General features: G+C 46.5%; 1 protein-coding gene across 29 annotated transcripts in view; it reads right to left on the bottom strand.

Moving 5' to 3' along the window:
* DNM1 (dynamin 1) overlaps window positions 1-17,800 on the bottom strand; it is a 66,716-nt gene extending 48,916 nt beyond the window's left edge. For 14 of the 29 annotated variants that reach the window (XR_010435468.1, XR_010435465.1, XR_010435464.1 and 11 more), the window contains exon 1: window positions 17,493-17,791. Coding sequence is in view for 16 of the 29 variants with exons in the window: in XM_064677023.1 (XP_064533093.1) it covers window positions 17,493-17,653 (161 nt within the window). In the remaining 13 variants the exon portion in view is untranslated. Of the gene's footprint in view, window positions 1-17,492 lie in introns of all 29 variants that reach the window. The other 15 variants (XR_010435471.1, XR_010435470.1, XR_010435472.1 and 12 more) reach the window with 2 other exon arrangements.
* Window positions 17,801-18,262: the final 462 nt, after the last annotated feature.

Raw genomic sequence — 18,262 nt, 5'->3', positions numbered from 1 at the left:
TAACGTTTTCAAACACATTCTTACTTCAGCACATCAAAATGAATCCTTAGAGCACAGGCTGACACCTAAGTGACACATCAACCACACACTAAAAATATTTACTATGAATCATGTTGGCTCCTAAGTAAACACCTCAGAAACAGTAGTAGCTTTCCACTTCTTGGACACTAAACTCCTAGTGCTCCTTCATATCAGACATCATCTAGTTCCACCAGAAGGAAGAAGCCTGATGCAGGACCTGCCCTTGGAGCACCTTCCTGGTCCGATCCTTCAAGTGCATTTGTAAGCAATTCCATAACTCGGATGTGGGGCAGGAACAAGGACAAATGTGTTCTTTCCCCTGCCACCCAGTAGGTTAACAAGAGCACTGCATTGCAGATTTAGACTTTCCTGTTAACTTTGTGGCTTCTACGAGCTCTACCCTTCCCTAAGTGTTTCTCAACTAAAAAAAAGCCAGACAGGCCAAGAGGAACAGCAAACATTAAAAGCAGGTACATTATGAACAACACCCATTAACCTGCTAATCAAAATGTTTTTCTCTGCCCTTTGCTTTCATATTTTTTCATGCTGCACCATGTGAACTTGGACATCAGTCATACAGACTCAATCACATGGTAAGTCTCATTTCTAGTTAAGCCATGGGGGTTTTTTTGCTTTAAATTTAGCACTCTTAGCTAAGTTTAAGCCAGGGAATGTGTGTTATTTATCTGCCTGTCTCCACAGCACAAGCATGACTAGTCCTGACCCACAGTGAAAGAAAGCAATTCCATAAGCACTTGGTATAGCACTGCTTAGGGTGTAATTGGTACTGGCCAGACAATGGATACATATAGAAATAAAGATCTATTGTAAGCACACCATTTTCCAGTATACTGGCAATATTATTGTGCACAGTGATTCATTATTCAAGAAAACAATTGTGAAAAATAAAGACAGGCAATAGTTCATGAGTGTCATCATAATATACATGTTAGCAGAAACAAAAAAAATTAAAGAGAAGGCTTCCCACTGCCTTGTACCTTGAGATCCTATTTACAATAGGGCAGAGGGAGGTTAACACTATTGTGCTGGCTTGGAACACTTACAATTGCTTTGTTAAGTAGTTCTGGCCCTCAAACATTCTCTCTAACACCTGGCCACTTTTCCTCCAAGCCAGTAACCAAAAGGGCCAAGCAGACAAGTGGGGGGGTTTGCTGTACATAAAGTGAGCTGCCAAAAACCTACAGGTGCTGCCCAAGCAGGGAAAACACAACTGCTGGTATAAGATGGACCCATTAATAGCATCCTACTGGATAATTTGAAAACAAGAGTCAGAGAGGACAGAGAATGAACTAGAAAGTAACTTTTCAAGTTGGCACCTTCTCTTTGTCTGCTTTGAATTCTTCTATGCCCCTGCACAGCCTTGCAGCTGATACCAGCACAGGTCCAGCAAGTGAGGGGTCTTCAAACATGAAAGAACAGCAACTGTGCCAATTCACTGAAACAAATGAGTGTAGAAATAGGTTGTATTACATGTATTATACACATCCTGCTCCAGAACTAACATTATGATTTTCAAGGGAAGAATCATCTTTGTTTTGTTTCCTGTGTCTTTTACCACTGAGCAGGATGTGTGGTCTGGAGCTCTCCTGAATATTTTTCCCATATCGTGCTCTCTCTTTATTCAAAGTAAGAAAAACGTAGTGTGTTCATAGAATTAACACATGACCTAAATAAAGCCACATCAGAAACCTACATTTATTGCAAAACACAACATTTCAAAAACCATGACCCCACACCAGAGGCTCTGCTGAAAAGACAAGAAACCTTTCAGGAGACTGCCTCCTCCAAGAGAACCCACCTCCATAGAAAGCTGCATGCCTGGCTGTTTGAAAGCCTACACAGTAAGTTTGGCCAGTCAAATCCAGCTCCTCGTGAACAGGCATAATGGTGAGGTTTGTTTCACTGACATTTGGGGCTAAATGATGTGCCATGGAGAGACAGCAGCTAAATGAGCTTCCATCTCAGCCATAGGGCTTGTCTTCTCATCCTGGGACACGGCACAATTACTGGCCACTGATCCAGATATACAGGTGACAGTCTCTAGTACTGTTGCCTTAGTAAGTTTTGGTAGAGCAGAGATCTTTCCTACAGAAGAGAACAAAGACTTGTTACTCAAAGGCACTGTCATATTCATGTGCTCTTGTGGGTCTCATGCCTTGAACATCCAAAGCGTTAATCAAAAATGTGTTTTCCCCACTCAGAACACATTTGTTGAGCCAAGTGTGTGCTGAGGGGGCTCAGACAACTAGAGAGGGGGCACCCTGTGCAATTTTCTCTCACTTCAGTTGCAGTGGTTGTGTCCAGACTCAGCCTGCAGCACCTTCCCAGGCCCTGCAAAAGCCAAAAGGAAAGCACACAGCAATTTCTATAGGAACGCCTGCTTAGGAACAGCTCTCTCCCCCACCCCTCCCAGAGTACACTAAATCTCTTCCAGAGTGCACTAAATTCTGTGTTTCTGCCTTATCTCTGACTGCACAGACTGGTTCCCAGGAGCCATGGCATTCACTGCCTCTCTCATTCACTCCTTCCACATCTCCTTTCTCTGCATCCCAGCCCCTCTCCTGCACGTGCCTCTATGCAGGTCTCTGGAAGCAGTGGGACAAGATAAGAAGTTTTCTATTGTTTGTTTTGATTTGAATCCTTTGGGCTGTCTTTTCTCCTGTTTCACACTCCACTAGCTTCAGGGTCCATCAAAATCTGGAAGACAGCTGTGTGCATTGTGCCAAGTCATGGCTGCTCCCAGAGCCTCTGTGCACAACTTAATCAGATGCACAACTAAAGAGCTTCATGGCTGTGCTGCTTCCACAGAGCAAGAGACATCCAAGGAGGTCACAAGCGTTCTTACACTTTTAGTCAAAGGCCTGAGGGCCTGCAGAGTGAACTGGCATAGCCAAGAGTTTGCCCCAGGCATTTCTGCTGCTGTATGTCTGCAGCAATTCCAAGGAAGCCAGCACACCCCAAGCTTTATGCTTGGTAGACCTTGCAGCAGGATCTGGCCTGACTTTCTAAGTCTACTATATATATATATTTTTAGATGACCTGAAAGTAAGGCAGAGATATTGCTATATTCTTCTGATGCTCCCCTGCAAATCCATAACCAGGATTATCCCATCCAATCAACTCACTGGCTGCACTACAAAGCATAAAGCAAGAATTTCTGCTAGAGCTGCCCTCCATCCCTAACTCAGTTTACATAACACGTGTGGAAGTTCCTATATACAGACATTATACACAGATATTACCCTTTCTGTCAGTTTTCTGCTTTCCTTCTATCTAGAAATGTAAGCTCTCCCTCTCAGTCATTGCTGGAGCCTGGATAGGCAAGTGCCTTTAGGACCTGGGAGTCTGAAATACAGAGGTGTTGGTCAGTCCCTTCTGAAGGACCAGCACTGGCATCTTGCACAAGGGCACTGGGCCCATTTTAACAAACTTGGTACTACAGACCACTAGAAATATATGGAGTTTACTAAGTACTGTTCTTATTTGAACCTGTTCGAGATTTATATTCATGCTTTGATCCCTTCTCTGGTTTCACAAGGTTCATTTTCATTTTAGAAAAAAAGGCTTCAAAATCATCACCCTCAGTCACAGGACTTCAAGTGCTGGGACCTTCTGAAAGCAGTACACCAAACACGACATATTTGGTGTACAATAATTTCATAATTTCATCAGCAAGCAACACTTCAAGCCTGTCTGAAAGATCTCTGCTTTCTCCAGACCTTGCAGACATCACAAACAGTTCTCAGCTCTTGCCTAGAAGGTGTGTTGAGACAGAGTTCATCCCCTCAGTTATCCCAACTGAGGAGTCTGGGCAGGACCCAGTCCCAGCTGCCTGCACTGTAATTCAGCCCCTCCTTTCTGCCTATGAGCAACCAAGGCTAAACTCTCTGGTTTTAAGTGCCATGGAGGGCTGTGACCCTGGAAATCCTGGCACATGATGACCATGTCCTGTGTCACCCCTGTGGAGGAAGCCTGCAATGGGGGCAGATTGGATCCACGTGCTCCTCTCCCTAATTGTGATCAGTGACTAGATAGATAATCCCTTCATGGGCTGCTGCTCTACAATTGCTGTGCAGCAGCCAATCCAATCTGAGCGCCAGAACCAGGCCCAGAGGGATAATTCCCCTCCTACTTCCCTAAAACATGGTGAAATCTACTGTTTCCATAGAAACAAATCAGTTTGATGCCCACACAGCTCCTGCATCCCTCACTGCTGGGCAGCAGCCCCAAGCTGCTGTGGCTGAGAGGTTTTAAGCAAGTGTCTACAGCTATAGGTCAAGAGTTTGCAGGAGGAACAAGAGGTACTCCCAGCACACAAACCCGACCATCTCATCCAAAATGTCATTTGCTTCAGTTCATCTCTGCTGGGAGAGAATTAATCAGGAATATTCTTCCCCTCCTCCATTTTGAGGGTTGACTTTTCTGCCAGCTCCCTCCCTGCTATCTCCACGCAGATGGGTCGGCCCAGAGTACGTGAGGACGCAGAACACCGATGGGAAATCAAAACAGGGCACTCCAGCACCTCACCTGCACTCCTGAGCCAATTGATTCTTTGTGGTTTTGCAAGTAATAAAAACTGTAAAGGGATTTTCTTGTCTGGAGCTCTGCATTTTACCGTGGGGGGGTTATTTAGAGAGTGGTACAGCCGACAGTGCGTTGCCTGATCTCAAAAAGTCACTGCCCGTTATAGCAAATGCCGCATTGACTCCAGGCTGCAGATCCGGGGAAGGAGAGTCTGGAGAGAGCAGAAAACTGCAGCACTGCTGCTCTGCAGCTTCCTCTGGGATCCTCTGAGTAATAGAAAATGAAGTCCTGGATCTCGCCTGCTGCCTTGGGATATTCGAGGTAAAGAATAACACAGGACTGATTCTGCATGACAATATCAGGAACTCAAGGGAATGAGCAGCCTGGTGTATCCTGAATGGATGTGGCAGTAAGGATTACACATTTGTGGAAAATGCAGTTTTGATTTCAAGAATTAAAATCCCAGGAGGAAGGAAACAAGGCTGGTTTCACTCATGTAAAAAAAATAACCATAACACTAGAAATATTGCACTGCATGATGTATTCTCCACCCCAGAAGCTGTAAACCAGACCTTTCTGTCTGCCTTGCTGAATTTTCACCATCACAACATGAGAGCAAGCTTTCCTCCAAATTATATACACCCTAGCAAAAAAAAAAAAAAAAGTAAATTTTATCTCCAGAATCTCCCAGCAATTTCCAGTCTCAAAGAAGACAATACCAGGCATCAGCAACACCCCAGAGCAACAAATTAGTCCAGTACTGATGGCAGAAGCAAAGAAAGACAGGTTTCTTTAAGGCCATAAAGGTAAATCCATGACCAAGCATCTTTGCCTGTCTCCTTCTCAAGCTGCACTGATCTGTCATAACACTGCAGCAACACTGCTCTGCTTTGGCACAAACAAACCTACTGACAAACCCTGGCTTTGCCATAACAGCAGCGCTGCAGCCTTGAAAAACATGACCTGTTCAGCACCTGCAACTTGAGCTGGGAGAAAACAAAAGGCCAAGCTGTACACTAAAACTCTGGGACAGGAATGGTTGATGGGAAAGCACAGCCACAGTAACGCCCCAGGATTAATGGACGCTAAGACCGATGAGCAGCAGGCTGACCTTGCTATTTCCCACCACCAGTGTCTTAATCTGCCCGAGCTCTCTGGAGCCAAGCTGCAGCTGAGTCCAGACTAAAGGCTGCCCAGCAGGAAAGGCTCCCTTGTGTTCAGGGACACCACTAGACTGTGCAACAGTAACTAATATTTGTGCTGCTCATCGCGTGGAGACTCTGGATAAAAAGGGGTTTATCCCCCTTTTTGTCCTTCTCTCCTGCAGAGAAGGAAACCAGGTAAAATGGCAGACTCAAAGATACCAAATACTTGTGCTAAGTATCATCTTAGATTTCATTTCAGAACTCCACCACCTCTGGAGTCCTGGTATTTGCTGCAAGACCCAAGAGAAGAACAAATGTAGCTCAAGGCACATTTCATCACTGCAGGATGACACTTCCTCCACTCCCAGGCAGCACCGTGTGCTCAAAAAGGAGACAGTCTGCCCAGAGCCTGAAAGCTACCAAGGGTACAGACAGCTGAAAGAGTTCCTTGGAAAAGGCAAAGTCATTTTGATGAGCCCACAGACACAAACCCAAACGGAAGCTGCATGAGGAAGGAGGGTACCTCAAACCACGATGTGCTTATTAGTGGCTACACATGGGTGGTGGATTTATAAAGCTGAATGCATGGACCCTGATGGTTTATCTCAGGTAGTGGTAAGAGGCAGAGCGTGTTGTGGATGGGGAGGAAGGCTGCTTCCTTTCCAACAGGCCAGGCAGGAAGGACAGAATTCCGTGGGGCAACAGAGTTATGCCACACTTGGGCACCCTGACCAAACTGTCCACAGTGCACAGCTGTCTTGCAGAGGGAATTCAAGATGCCAATTTACACCTCTGCTCTGCCTGGAGAAGTATGCAGGAACAGTGCCAGGCTCCTTGCTATGAACTGCACCTCTGCAGTTCCAGATATAATTAGGATCACCCTGGCTGGCAACGTGGTGCAGAGGCTCTGCCTCCTAAGCCCTTGAAGAAGATCCAGCAGACTGACTGCCAACACCTCTAGTGCAGAGTAAAGTCAGAGGCACTAAACTCTACTTCAAAAACCACACAAGACACCTCTGTTTCAGGCTAAACCAGAATGAAAGTTGGATCAATAGTCTCAGAAGAGATGAGCTTTTCACCTCCTGGCTGGTTCCAAAGTCCTTTTGAGCAACTGGTGAAACAGCACTTCTTATGTCCCAGGGAACATTTTTCTCTGTTCAAGTTTGGACAGTGACTGTAGGAGGTGACAAAAAGGCTGAGCTTAAATAAAAAAAAATAAAATAGGAAGGTCAAAACTGGTGTTGCCTTATCAATGGGCATTCTGAACCCACAGCAAAGTTGTGGCATAGTCACCTGGACAAACAGACCACAGTCTTACCGTCTTCCATTCCTCTCCTTGTTTTCCAAAAGTAAAGGGTTTAACTAAATTCCTCCCCCTGGTATCTCCCTTCTGCTTGTTTAAACCAATACACTGATTTCTAAGACACTTGCTTTTGCCCATCCAGGTGTCCAGTGTGAGTTCAACTTAGTCCAAAAAGAAGATAGCAAAATATCAAGTGCCAATGCAATGCCTCACTTGTTCTTTTGCACTTAAGTATTCTTTTAATATCATTCCTTCAATGGTCTATACAAATTCATTCAGGAAATGGATCCTTTCTCTAAGATGAGTTTGGGGTGCCTGGTAGTTTGCAGGCCCCAAATAACAAACACAACTTGTATGAAATGAACAAGCATAAACAGAGTAATGTTTAAGAACAGGAACAAATCAAAGTAGCACAGCCCAGAGGGAAGAAGTAAATTGCTGGGATCTCTGCTGAGAGCTGCGTGATGTAGAGGAGGTGACCTGAGTTTCAGTGCTGGAGCTGCAGCATCAGCTCTGCAGTGACACATGTCATGCACCAATCCCCGAGGGTATATTCTGCATTTCGGGATGTACCAACCTCCTCCTCACCCCCAGCCATAACCCCACTGCGACACATCTCCTCTCAAGGCCACCACCGTGCTCAGGCAACTCTCAGCTATTCATAGAGGAGCTTCTATTAAAAGTAAAAGCACAATCAGCTTAAGAAATAGCCAGAGATTACACGAGAGATCACAGCAGCCAGAAAGAGAGAAAACCGACCATGTGCATTAGAATCAAGGGGTCCCATCCTGACCCAGAGCAGTGTAAGCTCAGAGTAAATCATAAACAAGTCAGTGAGGCTAAATATCACCATAAATCCTGTGAGGGTTAGAGCTTTGTTGTTTATTGGTTTAATTCTGAACTAACAGGTCATCAGGTATATTCCCCTGCTGGCAGAGAATTGTTCCTGTGCTGGAAGACAGTTGGCAAATGGGTAGTTATTTTCATTATAAGCCTCTCTTTGTAGAAGTCTGTAAGTACTTGGATGAGGAAGAGCTCTCAGAGCTGAAACAGCCTGTTAATTTGTCAGAGCCCTGAGTCAGATCCTACATAACTTACTCTGTCTTAACACATGCAAGAGTGGCAAGAAAGCAAAGAGGAGGAACTGAACAAAGACTTCAGATTTTTGCTTTTAGATACCTCTTTCCTTGTTTTAAGAAATTCAGCATGGCCTCCCCCATCCCTGGATCTCCATTCTCAAGAAGAAGGAAAAAAAAAAAGAGGCAAAAATAATAGTTTTTCCTAGTGCTCTCCAGGGTAAGTTACCTCTGCTGTGAAAACATTTGCAGATGTCGAGAACCAACTGCTCAGCATCTCTGTAGACTTCTGCCTATTGATACCATGAGAAAGGGTCTAAATGCATCTGAAAAACTACTCTGAAATACAGCTGCAGTTTATGCTCGGCTTTTATACAGCATTACAGCAACACTGCCTGGCTCTGCAGCCAAAATCCACAGCAGTATCAGTTTAATATTGGCTGTGTCCTCTCTCAGACATCCCATATACTACACTGGTCATTCTTGCAGGAGGAGTGTTTCCCAGCCACAAAATGACAGTCAGAGCCCAGCAGTTCCCATGTCTGTTGTGTTAACTCTTCACCCTTCCACACCACTGCAACAATGCAACCTAAAGCCATAAGAAACAGGAAAGGGAGAGTTAAAGGGGACTGGTGAGGCAATACATTATTAAAATATTATTTTCAGCCCTAGAGACTCGAGTTCAATTCCCATTTCCGTCACAAGTGAGGCACTGGGTTTATTCCAAACCTCATTTTGTATAATTTATTGTTCATTGCAACTGCAACACAAGTATTTTAGCAGAGCTTATAGTTTTGAGACTAAGCCCTGATTTTCAGGAAGGGAAGAGATGACAATGCAGGTCTCAGAAGTTCTGGGATTCTTTATACTTGTCTCCAGGAGCACTTAGGGAAACAGCATCATTTAAAGAAAAAAAAAAAAAAAAAGGACCCTCAAACCACCATGCTAGAAATTGCTGTTTTCAATAAATAAGCTACACTGCTCTTCTGTTTGCTCAGTTGCTGTGGCCAGGGCTCTAAGAAAAGCCACACGAGTCACAAGACTTGCAGAAAAATGGCAGGAGCTGGCAAGTTTGCTCCCAGTCAGCGAGACACAGCTTGAGGAGCTTGCACAATGCCTGCTTCCAAGAAGCTCCCAAGAGCATGTTATGCTGCACTGCAAGAAGCTGCTAACCAGGGACCATCTCGCTTCCATTTGGTCATGGCTGGGTCTGCCAAAACTTGCCATGTCAGATGCTCTGGAGAAAAGAGAGACGCTGTTAGATTTCAGACTCAGGGCTCGTTCTTCCTGTACTGCATCTTGAAGGAAAGAAAGGAGTTATCTACTGTAGTCAGCACCAGGCTCGGAGCTGTGATAAGCCTGAAGGTCATGAAGGAAGCAAACATCAGCAACTTAATTGTCCTGCCTGCCCATCTGTATAAAATAGCTTTAGAAAACTATTGAGTTACTTTATATTCAACTGTTATTAAAATATTTACTAATAGGACTCTGAAAACAAAGCTGGACCTAAGGACAAAGTATCAATGAGTCACCTGGAATAATTGTTTAAATATCTAATATTAAATTGTGCCCTCCTGTTGCAGTGTTTTGATGCAGTCTTGCCTGTTGCTCAGTGAACACTGAAATGTTCTCAGCCCTCTCTCTTCACAGCTACCCCAGTATTTATAGTAGATAGTCCTGAGCAAGACATCCAGTTCTTATGACTAAACTCCATCAAGTTATCCCAAAATAAGCATGATGTGTGCTTCAGAAGAATCACAGATAAATGTAAATAAAGAGAAATAGCTTTTTGGAGCTTTCAGAACCAGTCCTGCTTGCAGTCTGACCAGACCATCCAAGTGCTAAAAGTCAGTAGGGACAAAACCCTGAGCTCATTCCTCCTGTGCCGCCCAACTCTGCTCTGAAAGACCATGCTCAAAAACTCAAGTGCTACCAGCTCATCTAGGGCAGCCTCTCATCTCCCAGTGCTTTCTAAGAATACCCTGACTCCTCAAATCCAGTACCTGACCCATGCCAGCAGTCAAAGTGGCTGCACCAGACCCAGCCTCTGCAGAGCAGACCTAAGTAACCAACAACACTGAACAAACCAACCTGCATGAGCGGCTAAAGCTCTTGGCACAACACTTCTGGAGAGAAGGCAGGTCTTTCCAAGGGCTCAGACAGAGGGAGTTTTCCATTATTTCTAAGAAAAACAGTTTAGTACTTTATGGTTAACTTTTTCTAGTCTTATTTCAAGTGTCCATTAATAACATACACCTACACGACATACATGATAGACACCAACAGCCTCTCCTTTAAGGAAGGAGAAAAAGGTATAAGAATTAGTCACTAAGAATTTAACTTCACTCAAGGCTGAACACGTCCATCTGCCTGAAATTAGACACAATATTCTCTTACCTTGAGCTTCCACTCTCTATTAAGATGTGCAAAACCAGGTCTGAGACCAACAAAAGAAAATTTCATGTGGAATGAGGAACTGTCCCACTAGTGAGCTATTTTCCCACCATGCATGACTAGATTTCTCTTTTTTTTTTTCCTTTGGACCAGATTTAGTTTTAGCTCTCCTCCCAACTAGCAGTACTCTGACTCATATGGTTACAGATCTGTGAGTCCAAGAAGGAAAAAGTATTACACCCAAAGCTTTTTGGGTGTTTTTTTTTTCAGTGGCTATTAAAGAAGTAGGTTTACCCTGCATATTTATCAGTAAATTTCCTTTCACAGACGCCACCTCAAAACCAATTTTACACTGGGCACATAGGCTGAGCACCATATGCTTCTAAATGACTGCCTGCCACCCCTTCAGTAAGTCTTCTGGTTTTGCCACTCAAATGCACTGCCTGAAACAAAAATCTGAGTGCTGGCTCACATGGGTGGAGCACACATGGGTTTGTTCTTGTCTAATAAATTCGCTGCTCAAGGCATCATAATAAGTTTCACCCCAATAGCTGGAACACAGCAAGAACTGTTGTCTTGCTTAACTTAGGCTAACATGTCAACTTCTTCCATTTCTCCTCAAAAAGGTCCATCTTAGATGCCAAGAAATCCTTACTCAGGAGGACTTTTACTCACACTTGTACAGACTCAAACCTGAAGTACAGAGCTGGGACATTCAGGAATTCACCAGAGCAGGAAGGGGATCAGCTTCCTGCCTTAGAACAACATTTTCAGAAGCTGCCTCAGACAGGAGGAGTCTCAGACAGACTCCCACTTCTATTTAAGTCTAGCTGGGTTCTACCTGCTGGGAGCATCTGGAGAAATCAGGTTCAAGGACCTGGCTTGGCATTCCCACTCAGACACTGAATGGCTTCTGAAAACAATCTGTACCCTTTAAAAACAGAAGCTCAACTCTGCTTTGCCTGGGTTTATTTAGGGTTTTTTGACTGTGTGATAAGCATGTCAAGTTTTGAAAAGCAGTAACAGCTGACAGTTCAGCACAGAGGAATGCTTGTAGGAACTTCTGATTTCTCTCCCCACTGGTTCTGCACACGCTTTACAGCCCAGTATCACAGCACACCATTTACTGAGCAAACACACAACAAATTCCACAACACTTACTTTATCTCAATGTACAGTAAGGACTAATCAGAACTCCGGATGCTCTAAGACTCTCAACTTGAGGATTATCAGGGTAACCAGGAAGAGTTTACACAAGCAGAGGTGGCATCCCTGATCTGTCAGCTCTCAGGTGACAAATTCCAGCACTGACAAGGCCACCTGTCATCTTCACACTCCAGTAGGTTCAGGCAAACACCAACTTGCACAGCACTGAGCATCAGCTTCCCAATTGGAGATACAGCTGGTTTCCTTTCCCTGGGTAAATTCTGATATGATCTGAGACATGACATAAGGATCTCTTTTCCTAGAGAATACAAGGCTGGTGGGCAGTTACCAGAAGCATGAGATCATCACTAAAGAGTTAAGCTGAAGAATACAGACAGCAAGATCTGCAGAGAACCTGTAACTGCTGCAGGAAGTAGAAAAAAATATTAGACTTGTATTTATCTGAGCCAACCCCTATAGCATTAAAGCAAGTCAAAAGAGAACAAACACAGGCAGACACTGATGCTAATCTGCAAACACTGAGATTCATGGGTTTTTCCCTTACAGCCATCCATGTTATGTTATAATTTAACTTAATTATGTATCTCCTTCTAGCATTCCTCCTCCCACAAGTGTTTGCACAGAGCTGTACAGATTTCTCTTAAGTGAAATTATTTTATCTTGGGGTCTGCTATAACACATTACCCATTTCCCCCCAGTGCTGCACATTTTCTTCCTTCCCCATTTAATCTAAGATGAAAATAGGTATTTCCTTCACTGGAGACCAAAGGCTTGCTGCCATGTGAAGGACTTGTTTGACCATGATTTATTTCTCTATACAGCAGAATCCTACTTCTGGCTCTTGCACCATCCACTGCAATCCTAAATAAGTCAGTTCCCAAGCAGTGCCTATGCCTTTAACCTGCTAATACATCACAGAATTTGGTTGGCTCACAGATGTATTTATCATACAACAATTAAGGGTCCGTGACTTGCAATTAATCTCTCTGCCAGCACCCTGGGCATGTAAACACATCTCAAAGCAGAGCACAAAAAAAATTAGAAGAATCATATTTAAGAACTCCTTTCATGTCCAGAGCAGAGCAACATAGTGAGCGTACCTTTGTGTTTAAATTTAAATCTGCTGCTGAAGTAGTGCAATGATGCTCAGCATTACCCAGCACAGCAGACATCCACACTCTATACATAACACAGCTACAATTTTTACAAGTTTTAAACACTCAGTTCTCAGCATTCAAGTTCAGAAACCACATACTGCAGAAGCAGCATGAGCAACCTAAAAGCACAAAGATCATTGACAAAACAGTTTTCCTGCAGGAACACGCCAAGTATCTGCATCTCTCTATGCATCCCTTTAGGATCTTTCACTTCTAGGTAGTTGCTAAATGCTGCTGTTGGCCTCTGGAAGTTTTTTGCTGGAGAAGCCTCCCATAACAAAGCAAAGTATGTGTTATCAAAGGAAGGCATTCTCTCATCAAATCTTGGGGCTGTAAGTATCTCTAAATGGCTGGGGAAGGTTGAGATATGAAGAGATTAAGTTGCTCCTCAAAGTTGCACCTGAAGCCAAACTAAATCCCGTGGCCTCAGGATCTAGCTTTGCATCCTCAGTATGGGACATCACTGCTGGCCCGTGCCTGATTTTGTCAAGGCAATTACTGCAGCACAAGTGCTGTGCTTAATTGGCATTTAGCCTTTCCACTGCCACGGGCGTTGCAATGCTGCATATTCCCTGCTCTTTTATCCATGTGGAAATTTCAGTGTTCTACGAAAGGCAAGGTTAGCTCAACACAGTTGAGTTTAGGTCCATGCCTGCCTCCAGTTCCTTTCAGATAACATACAAACATCAGCTAATTCAGCACAGACCATCTGAGCCTGGTGGCAGACTGCTAAGTGTCCCTATCTGGGGTGTAAAAGCTCCCAGGAGAGGATGCTTTCAGGGTACCAGCCACCAGCTCAGGTCTGGGATCAAGTAAACACCAATTCACTTCCTACAACTTTTTGATTGGGTTCCTTGATCATAAACAAGATGGTTTCATCTCCACTCAAGTCCTTCCACCTACTGTTCCCAGTCCTTAGTCACTGCCTCCTCAGCAGCCCCCTTAAACCATCTGTTCTAGAGAAGTCAGAGGTGCCTCGTTTTCTCCACAAAGAGCCAGGCAGCTGTCCCAGCACCCTGCCTTGGATCAGATACCACCACCAAGGGGCACAGACATACAGAGAACCATCTGAACACAGCCCAGTGCTTTCAGTTTTCCTGTTTGTAAAGCACAGATAACAGTAATACTCCCACAAATTCAAAGATTTGTGTAACAGTGCTCTGAGATCACAGGATTTAAAGAAAACACATTTGTTATTTTCACATGGCAAAATAAGAGTGGCACGAACGTGGATGATTATACAAACAGCTTCGTGGGCTGTCTTGTACATCCCCCTTATTGGTCCTTCGGGCTCTCAAGTCAAATCAGCACATACCACATGCTTTGTTCTTTTCATCAGACCAATTTTGCTGGTATTGGTGCCTGCTCCAAGACCTTCTTATTTAAAAAAGGTGGCAGCAGAGAAGTAACAACACCTTAAGAATAGACTAAATGATCCCTGAGGTCCCTTCCAACCTGAGTTATCCTACAAGCCTATAACCACACCAACAGGAAATGCCTGGAGCTGACCTGATTAACCTTCCCTTCAGTTCTGGGGCCCAGGATAAACCAGTCTACGAAGAGATGTGTCACCTGTCTGGCTTCTACGTGGCTTCTCTCGTCTCTTCAATGATTCTAACACCATCATCCTGTATCCTAGTCACCATGCTGAGTCTCCAGCAGCAAGAGCACACATAGCAGCCACACTGACATCTGGTATTATAAATACAAGCTCTGCACTGTTGGATAATCTGTTAACAGCAGAGTAAAGTGTCACTGAAAGAGCAATTAGCAGCAGCTAGTAAGCCATCACATTCAGGAGGAAAAAAAATACGTTTGGTAAGATGTGCAACTAAATATTGACGGCAGTCAGTATCGCTCCTCTCTGCTTTGAGGTTTCCAGCAAGTGTGGAACTCAGTGCTACTGCAAGGTGCTCACAGCAGCCCTAGACTGAAGCTCTGCATTGCCACAGCACAGCTCTGGCAGGGGGCAAGTGTCCCCTGTTAGGGGAATGTGGCTTGATGACAATTTGAAAGGAGTTCCACAAGTCAAGAGCAGGGAAACCAGCCCTGGCAGGGCCTGCAGCCCCTCTGCTGAAGTGTCCACATCAGCCAGCACCAACCACATCAGCATTTGTTCTTGCAGAGATTTCCATCCACTCAGAGAGAAACTCATCAGCACTCACATTCACTGTGCAGCAGCAGCTGCTGAGCAATAGCTGCACCACCATCCTGGTATCAAGCTGGAGCAGTGACATATGTCATGTCCACACTACAGCAATGATTGTATTTGTACACAGTAGGTCTACACACAATTTCTTCTTATGCCTATTCAGACAAAAGACAGCCCCTATCACAATTACATTGAAGAGCCATGCTTATTCTGGGTACTATTTCCATAGCTTCTTATCATGGTTTCCAATACCCACACAAAAAGAAAAGACTCCACATTACAGCAGGGCCCCAACACTATTTTAACAGGACTGGGGTTTGCAGCATATACACATACATTCTGTGGTAAGAGGTCTCAAGTTACCAGTCTCTAAACTAGCCAGCACTCAAGGGTATCAAATGGAGAAAGACCTCTTCACTCTGACATATTTTCCATTTCCCCTCCAATTATTTCCTCTAAATGCTTTTCTGCAGACAGGTCTCAGCTTCTGCTCAGGGGACCTTTCATTATTTCATTTTCTAAAAGCCACAGCACTATAACTTGCTGCTAGAGAGACAGCTGATGGGACACAGTGAGGTCACAAGTTCTCCAGGGACAGGAGTCATCAGAACGAGACAGAAAACACTTTGATTCGTTTATTTTCCACCAAGCAGATAAAATCCCCAGTTCTAAATTGATGCCAGTAGAGACACACCAAGGACTAATATACCCCCTTGTGTGCTCAGTCTAAAGGAGAGGGCAGAGTACCCCAAAAACACCGACTGTCCTTCGACAAACCCTCCTCTGACCCTACAGCCACACATTATCTATGACACCACTGCAGCACTGCCTGCACAGATCCTCTAAAAAAGATTTACAGCGTTAGGCTGCCAGTACTTAGAAAGCATGAAAACAGCAGAGCCAACAGGTGAACCTGTTCTGCTCACAGATTTCAGGAGATCCATTTTCCCCTTCTTCTTAGAAAGCTACAGCCCAGCAAGTTTTTCATTTGGGTGACAGGAATTGTTATTTTCTTCCTGTGTCTATGGACAAACAAGTGGATCCTGGACTATGACCCGAGGCTCAGCAAAATGTGTTTCTGCCATGTCCTTCCCTTGGCATGATCCCAGCATCCCTGGGGTATACATTGCATGGACTCTTGAAAGTTATCTAGAAAGGATCTCAAACTCTTTGAATTTTACAAAAAAACTCCTTTAGTCTATAGCTAAGAAAAAAAACCCCTTGTTTTGACTATGCTTTCATTGTACCAGATACAATCCCTGTGCCTTCTTCCCAGTACAGACAGCACACCCTGCTCAAGGATACCCTTGCACAGATCCAGAATTTGGGGCTACTTGCAGCTAAACAAGCAATTAACCCATATCACAAACCCTTCTGACAGTCAAAAAACTTTATAAGCCATCCAGCAGCAAACAGCTTAAAAGAAAAAGTGGGGGCGGGGGAAGGAGATCCAATAGATGTTGTCACAAATGCAGTTTGCTGAAAGAGAAAAACCCACACAAGCATCTGACCAGGTACCACAGCAGTCGCTGCTTTTAAGGCAAGTCACCAGCAACCTGCATGCTCCTCATAGCACAAAATAAACGACCTTGATAACTAAAACCTGTGTATCACTTAATACAATTAATTACCAAGCCAGGAACAGGCTGAGGAACCCCCCCCTCCCCAGGTGTTGTGTGTCTGCGCTGGAGCAGATAACCAGCCGGCCCGGTCTGCAATTTACTCAAGTTGCAGATGATGAATGCGAAGGTCACATGAAGGGAAAGCATCAGTATATTGCCTGTCACAAAATGGTAGCACCCGGGGATTTGAGCATACAGGAGAGCTCTAACCCCGTCCTTCCTATAGCCTCCCCGCAGCTCCTGACATGGCATCCGCTATGGAGGACAGCGAGCCTGGGCTGGGGGAGGGGGACGGAGCAGATTAAACTTAAACACCCTCCGCATCACACTCCCCCCACAGCAGAGACAACATCCATCCCTGAGCCCCGCGGCCCCGCACGGAGCAGGGGATGGATGCGGCTGGTCCCCCACGGGCGCTTCGGCCCCTCCGTTATGTAACAGCCGGGGGCACGGGGGGGCCCGCACCGGCCGCCAAGGTGCGGCAGAGGCGGGGACCCCGCTGCGGAATCCCCCGGGCGGGGAGCCCTCCCTCCCTCCCTCCCTTCCCTGCCTCTGCGAGCCCCTGCACCGCAGCGCCCGGGCATCCTGCAGCGCTGCCCGCGCACCGCACACGCACCGGCCGGGCAGCTCCGAGCGGAGGGAGCGCTGTCCCCGCACCGCGCTCGGAGCCGCCGAGCCGTGCTGTGCCCGCACCGCGCCGTGCCCACATCGCGCCGTGCCCGCGGACCCCGCGCTGCCCCCGCGGCGGCTCTGCCCGCGGACCCCGCACCGCGCCGTGCCCGCGGACCCCGCGGCGCTGCCCCCGCACCGCGCTCGGAGCCGCCGTGCCCGCACCGCGCTGTCCATGCGGCAGCTCTGCCCGCGCCCCCCCGGGGGACCACCACCACCACCCCCCCATCCCCGCACTCACCTCCCGACGAAATTCTCCAGCACGGAGCTCTTGCCCGCGCTCTGCCCCCCCACCACGGCGATCTGCGGCAGGTCGAGGTTGGCGTTCTGCCCGATGGCGGCGAACGCGTCCTGCAGCCGGTTGACTAGCGGGATGAGATCCTCCATCCCGCGGTTCCCCATGGCTGCGGCGCTGCTCCTCGCTCGGGGCGAGCTCGAGCTACCCCTTCCCGCGGCGCTCCCCGGCTGTGGGGCGGGCGGGCAGCGGCTCCAGCCCGCGCCCCTCGCCCCGCTCGACGCCGCCCGGGCTCCGCTCGCCTCAGCCCGCCCGCCGCGCCTGCAGAGAGCCCCGCGCCGCCGCCAGGGGGCATTAAAGGCGCCGACGCCGCGGTGCACGCCGGGAGTTGTAGTTCGGCGGCTGAGGGGGCCGGGCCGGGATGGCGCCGGGGGTTGCGCCCGCAGACACGGAGCTCGCTGCCCAGAAGCAGAACAGTCCAGGCTGCCCCCGGGGCTGTTTCTGTGTGGGGCAGGTTGACACGCCTGTATGGCCCAGCCGGTGTGGGTGTGAGTCCCCATCAGCCTGCTCCACAGTCAGTCATAGTGCACCTGTCCATAAGCCCGCACGGCCCTGTGGAATTCAGTCACTATATATTATCTGTTATCTACTATACTTATATGATCTATGCAGCGCAGTCAGCGAACATGTATGATTTGGTTGATGGACCCACACGGTTTGGTTACTAAACCTGCACAGTTTGGTCTTTACAGCCACACTGGTGAGTCAATACACCT

Source organism: Pseudopipra pipra, chromosome 20 (genome assembly GCF_036250125.1).
Source record: "Pseudopipra pipra isolate bDixPip1 chromosome 20, bDixPip1.hap1, whole genome shotgun sequence".
NCBI lineage: Eukaryota > Metazoa > Chordata > Aves > Passeriformes > Pipridae > Pseudopipra > Pseudopipra pipra.
Note: the sequence above shows the minus strand (reverse complement) of the source record. Positions and strands in the feature narration are given on the sequence as shown.